The sequence below is a fragment of the Aplysia californica genome, unplaced genomic scaffold (assembly GCF_000002075.1).
Source record: "Aplysia californica isolate F4 #8 unplaced genomic scaffold, AplCal3.0 scaffold02676, whole genome shotgun sequence".
In the NCBI taxonomy this organism is placed as follows: domain Eukaryota; kingdom Metazoa; phylum Mollusca; class Gastropoda; order Aplysiida; family Aplysiidae; genus Aplysia; species Aplysia californica.
In genome coordinates, this window is record NW_004799946.1 from 1 (window position 1) to 6,178 (window position 6,178).

The window sequence follows — 6,178 nt, forward strand, 5'->3', positions numbered from 1 at the left end:
AATACCTACCTACCTACCTACCTACCTACCTACCTACCTACCTACCTACCTACCTACCTACCTACCTACCTACCTACCTACCTACCTAACTACAACCGATCACCTGTCTCTAAAGCCTCCCATCCGAGCCTCGCATTCATTCATCCATTCTTTCTTTGAGAAACTTTTCAACAAACTCCTCTACCATACTGAGGAACTGATCCCATGCAACTCTCCCCAACAGCTGACTGTGTTCCGCCCTTTCTTCGTGAGTTTGAACCTGCCTTACTCTGTGACCAATGGAGAGCAACTAGCCCTACAGGCCATTGTGTTTAATTATCTGGATAGTGACGCACAGGTATGAACAAATGACATGTGTGAAGGAGAAATAACACATTTCGCAAATAAGACAAAGGCTCAAAATCATAAATCGACCATGTGAAGTAAATTATTGAACGACGGATATATTTCTTTAAAAGGCGGACAGACAAAAATAGATTACACTAAAGCAAGGAAAACGACGCAATTGTAGGAACATCTATGCGAAATAGTAGAAAGAAAAACTATACAGTTTAGAAAAACAGTATACACGCAAAGGAAAACAACACACAGATGAGATTGACGACATAAAATAAACGAAACAGAGATGAAAGAAAATCTACACACACGCAAAGCACCTGTCATCTACAGGAGTCAAGGAGCATACGCTGTACTCATGTAATAGTTCATGATTCTAGTCAAACGGTAACTGCCCTTTACAGAGCTATTTATCCTTGTGTCATCAGAAAACACTGAAAACCATATTTGACCATAATGACCGGAATGCTCCTTGTTTGTGTATAATATCACAACCTGTACAAAGAGTTCTTTATGATGACCCGCTAGTTCTCCCAATACAGTGATGTTGTATCTCTCACCTTGAAAGAGTTTATTCTGAACCGCAAAAGCGGTATGCCAGATTGTGCTAACACAGGGACAAAACAACCCCATAAAATTGTTTCAATTAAAGTACCTGTCATCATAGCCTGCGTCTAGGTAATCGTGTAAAGCGACCGTTATAACATGGACGTAATCAGACACAGATATTGGGTTTGCATTTTGCGTTAGATAATATTAATGTGTACATGTTCAAATGTTTAGCACTTTAAAAAAAGTTTTGTGTCTGGTTGTTTCGTGTTTTTATTTTTCATAAACCGTTGAATATGTTTCTATTCTGCGTGTTTTGAAGTTATCGATGGTTTCCCTTTACTTCGTGTTTTTCTTTAGGTTCGCGTGTCTCTAACAAAGTCTAAGAGCTTTATGAACATCTTCGTTGACAACAACGGCGTGGAGGGAACGAAGCAAGAGGACGCCGTGCAAGATGTATTGGTGAGTGAGAGAAGAACGACGTTGATGAATAGAAATGTGGTGATGACAGAGAGATGGACTTCCTAAACGTGCGAGGACTGTCACAGTCCGAACTAGGAAAAAATGTATTATGGAATGAAAAAGGAAAAATACAAAGTTCAGTATCGTTGTAGGTAAGAATGCAAAGGTGACCATAAAAAACGTGTTAGTGACTGGAAAACCCGAATTGATAAAACAAAGTCTCTCCTTGGGCGTGAGTGGAAAAGAGCAAAGATCTTCGAAGATCTAATCCACTCATTTCGGGTTGGACCTCACAGTCACTGTTGAATAAAACCGGCCTCCTAAATTATCTAATTGCGTTCACGGCAGTTGAAACGATTTCAGAATAATGCAATGAATTAAGAACCTCTTATATAATTTTTAAACTCACAAAATTTGATGCGTTCTGTTGTCTCACAGGTGAAGTCTGGAGAGGCAAAATCTGTGTATTTCCCCATCGTTCCAATTGACCTTGGGAAGATCGATGTGGAGGTCAAGGCACAGAGCACCCGTGCCGCGGACGCCGTGAGAAGACAGCTGCTGGTGGAGGTGAGGACACACAGATCCCATCAAAACTTTCAGCAATCTAATTGCTAATTGCCGGAGTCATCACCAGTTTTTGTTAGGTTTTGGTTGGGGGGTTTTTTTGGAGGGGGGGTGGGCGGTTGTTTGTTTCTTTTAAACTATTTTTGTCAGTGTTCTATGGTGCTCGCAACTGCATACGGTAATATGAGCGTGCGGGACACATTAAACATTTTTCGTTTGGTAGGAATTTTTGATTTTGCCCGGATGGCGGCCGAAGCCCACTTTTATCGATTTTGGACCACCAAGGGATCTTAAACGTGCGCAACTTGCACACGGGACCTCCAAATTTTTTTGGCCCTATTCCGAGAGGGTTATGTGTTTGATTTTTCCTACCATAGATTCAGGGGTGCGGCTGAAAGACAGCTGTAAAAAGGGGCCAAGGCGTAGCAGTAGAAAGGCTGCAGAAAGAGTCAGGCGCCCAGAGATGGGGGCAAAGGGGAGGGGGTGGGCAGAAAGTGAAGGCGAAAGCAGACGACAGAACATGGCAAGAGGGCAGAAAAGGAGGTGAAAGTGGAACAATTTAGAGAAGAAAATGTTCCGTTGCTGTCAGGTTTCGAACCCGGGACCTATTGAATGAGAGGCGAACATCGTAACCTCTACACCACGAGAGCTCCCCTACCCCGCCACTTTTGATAATGATTTCATAGAAGCACGTATTTGTGTTTATAGCAATATAATCGACTCATGTTTCTATTACCTTTCCAATAAAATCTCTTAGGTTAAAAAGGAGAGATGCACATTAAACTAAAGATCGCTTATACACACATTGAATTGCGTTCACAATGTCATATTCTAGTTCCCGTATTATTCAAGTCTTAGAAACCAATATGTGCAAGCTCATGTATTCAAGCTTCATGGGTAATATTTATCTTTGGAATATTTAAAGTCACATGTCTTTTAGTAATGCACAGCCTTGTTAAAGAACATTCAAGAAGGACATATTTATATCTTCAATTGTTTCAGAAGACATTTATTTTACACTGATTTCACAAAATTGGTTACAGCAAAAGCATAGGTGCAGATTTGACATGACTTTTACCAGATGTTTATGTAATCTAAGTTCATTTTATATTGTTCTTGGCTCCTATCTGCCATTCCTAAGAAGTGTTGGATGCGAATAAGGAAACAGGCTTAGAATAAGACATACAATAAGATAAACTTCATATTATGGACTCGATGCAACATGCTTCTCAACTCTATATTATGGTCTAAACTTAAAGAGGTGGGCCTTGAATACTCCCTTAGTTTAAGACTGTGCCACTGGGGATTCGAATGAGGATAATCCTTACCGGCGTCCAACACGATACCAAAACAGCAACCGGCGTGCTCTTAGGGACCTTCTCATACATTTAACCTCTTTACGGCCACGCCTGTTGCACGTTCTTAATAAAGAGTCTAAAACAGTTTCGACCCAAGTACCTGAAGGGGTTGGGGTCACAGTATAAGGGCGAAGAAAACTTTTATTCACTATAATAATATTATTAATGCTTCCCACAGCCCGAAGGAGTACCCAAGGAGTTCAATGTGCCAGTGCTCGTGGAACTGACCAATGGAAAAAGCTCATTCACCAAGACCGTAGACCTGTCGCTGCCGCCCAATGTTGTGAGTGGATCAGAGCTGCTCAGAGTCTCTGTCGTTGGTGAGTCCAGCGTTGAGGGGTCTGGGTTCGATACAATGGAACATCGGGCTTAACCAGGATGTCTGCATTCGATACTATCGAGCTTCGGGTTTTACCTTGCTGTGGCTGAATGAAAAGGGTGTTTAATAGATCTTAAGGCATGTGATGTGGAGTGCGTAAATGAAATGATGGTGTTTATATAAAGTCAGGGGGATAAATGGAGAAATGAGTAGATGGACAGAGCCATCATAGATGCAGGAGTAGTTAAAAGGTGGAGCGTATGTGAGGCTCATGGAACAATGGACAAATATGTGAAGGATTGGGCAGATGGGTGAATGGGTGGATAGAATGATTGATTGATGGATAAAAGGAGCTAGGGTGAGTGGGAATGGAGAATCAAAAACAATGTAGAGCGATAATCAGGCAAATGAATAAGTAAAAGATTGTATCCAAATGGTTGGCTGGGTGGTGCTTTGAGGAATGCATATGTGATTGAATGGACAACGACTGAAAAGAATGGCAGAATAAGTAAATGAATGAAGAGATATATACAATATTGTATTCTCTGCCTTTTCTTCAGGTGACCTCATGGGCCCCAGTATCGCCGGACTAGATTCACTACTGCGCATGCCCACCGGATGTGGCGAGCAGACCATGCTTGGTCTGGCGCCTGATGTTTACATCACGGACTATCTGAATGCTGTCCAGCAACTTCAGGGAGATATTGCTGAGAAAGCTTTAAATTATATGGAGAGCGGTAAGCTCCCTTTGGATGTGCTTTGTCGGGATTTTTTTTTCGGAGTAGGGGGGTGGGGGGTGGGGACGGATCTTTCTTTGTGTGTTTCTTTCTTGAATGCATCACCCCACACCTACCTGCGTCTTGTACACGAAGACTACATTCGAAAAGAGCTTATTTGTAGGGTTGTATACTTATTCGTAAATGTACAAAATAGAACATTCTGTGGTAAGGTTTCATGAATGAGTAAATAAGGCAAATAATAATGAGGCCGTACACCGCAGTAGAGCCAAATATCGTGCGCTGCTTCGCATTTTGAAGAGTGGGGTGTAGGAGGTCTTTTTAATGATCTAATAAGCAGCCACGAAAATGACGGCACCTAGGAGAATAACACAGTAAAAGCAAAGAACATTTTTATGAGGGCAGGGAGACATAGGCAGTAAAACCTAAACACTGGCCAGACAAGGTGTGACACAGCATGAGAGGTGAAGACGCAGATTGTATTCAATTGTAATGGTTTGGATTATTTTTCCAGCGAACGGGATTACACCACCCACAATTGTTCCCCAATGAGAGGGGAAAGAAAAGGAGAAAGAAAGGAGAAAGAAGCAGTTGCTAAAGAAGAAGGGTGAAAAAAGAAAGCAGAAAGAAAAGAAAGGAATGGGGCAAGGAAGAGATCAGAGGGAAGGAATAGATATGGAACAGGGGTAAACAGAGGGGAAGAGAAGTGTAGAAAGGAAAGTCCAAAGATCTGAGATGAGAAGGGAGGAACGAATGAAAAGGAGGGAAGGAGGATAAAACGGAGACAGAATTGGGAAAAGGGAGGACAGGATACAAGAAGAGAGAGAAAGGGATACAAGTAAAGAAGAGAAGAGATAGGAGGAACTAAAACAGAAAAAAGAGCGAAAGTAAAAACAAATAGCGCTTGGAAAAACGCAAACGCCATTACAAAACGGGTACATCTTTCTTGAGTGGCTTTCCGCAGCGAGTGATTGTGCTTAATTATTATTTCGGGCTCGTAAGTTTTACCCTAAAACTAAAATATTTACTGTGACCTTTAGTGATTTACAATCGTATTTCTCCTTGTTCTCCACTGAAGGTTACCAAAGGGAGCTGACTTATAAACACAGCGACCACTCCTTCAGCGCTTTCGGAGACAATGATGCATCTGGTAGTATGTGGTAAGTTGGCGAGGATCTGTTGGTGTATATCTGTAACTGTAAGGTCTTTCGTGCCAAAGTTATTTTTAATTCCGTGTTGGCAAAGGTGCCATATGTAGAAACCTTTGAGTTTGGTTTTATGTGTGTGTGTGTGTGTGTGTGTGTGTGTGTGTGTGTGTGTGTGTGTGTGTGTGTGTGTGTGTGTGTGTGTGTGTGTGTGGCTTTCCCAAAACAGGTAGTTTTTTGTTGTTGTTGTTGTTTTTGTTTTTTGCTCCTTAAAGCTTCTAGTCCAGCATCAAATACAATACAGCTACACCATTTCCATCAAAAGATGATTCTTATAATTTTATTTTTTAACGTACGAGAGGAGCGTGAGAATGCCAGTTTAGCTAGTTGTCGATGGTTACACGGTGATAAATGTAAGAGTTTACAACCTTAACTTCCCCATTTTAACTGAATAGTGGTTTCTATTGGTTTTTTATAATTAATGCTAAAGTATGTAATTAATTCCTATGTCTTTTTTGTACATTTAGTTACAGGAAGTGATTATCACACCAATATTATGTATATATACGACTACTTACTGCGTCGTTTTATTCATTCTCATTAGCTGTTATATAAACAGTAAGAGTGTGTCTTCAGTTCTAAATAAAATAAATGAACGCTAGTGGCCTTCATGAAAAACAGCCTGCAGCGAATAAAGCTTATTAATAG

The 6,178-nt window shown here is 41.1% G+C and overlaps 1 protein-coding gene across 1 annotated transcript; it reads left to right on the forward strand.

Annotated features, from left to right (window-relative positions):
• Nucleotides 1–223: 223 nt before the first annotated feature.
• On the forward strand, nt 224–5,485 carry LOC101848021 (CD109 antigen; the record flags this gene model as incomplete). Its single annotated transcript, XM_005113474.2, is given in 6 exon segments — nt 224–337; nt 1,246–1,347; nt 1,786–1,914; nt 3,448–3,589; nt 4,149–4,325; nt 5,404–5,485. Coding segments are annotated over 6 exon segments (746 nt in total), but the record flags the coding sequence as incomplete, so codon positions are not given.
• Between the last annotated feature and the right edge of the window lie 693 nt (nt 5,486–6,178).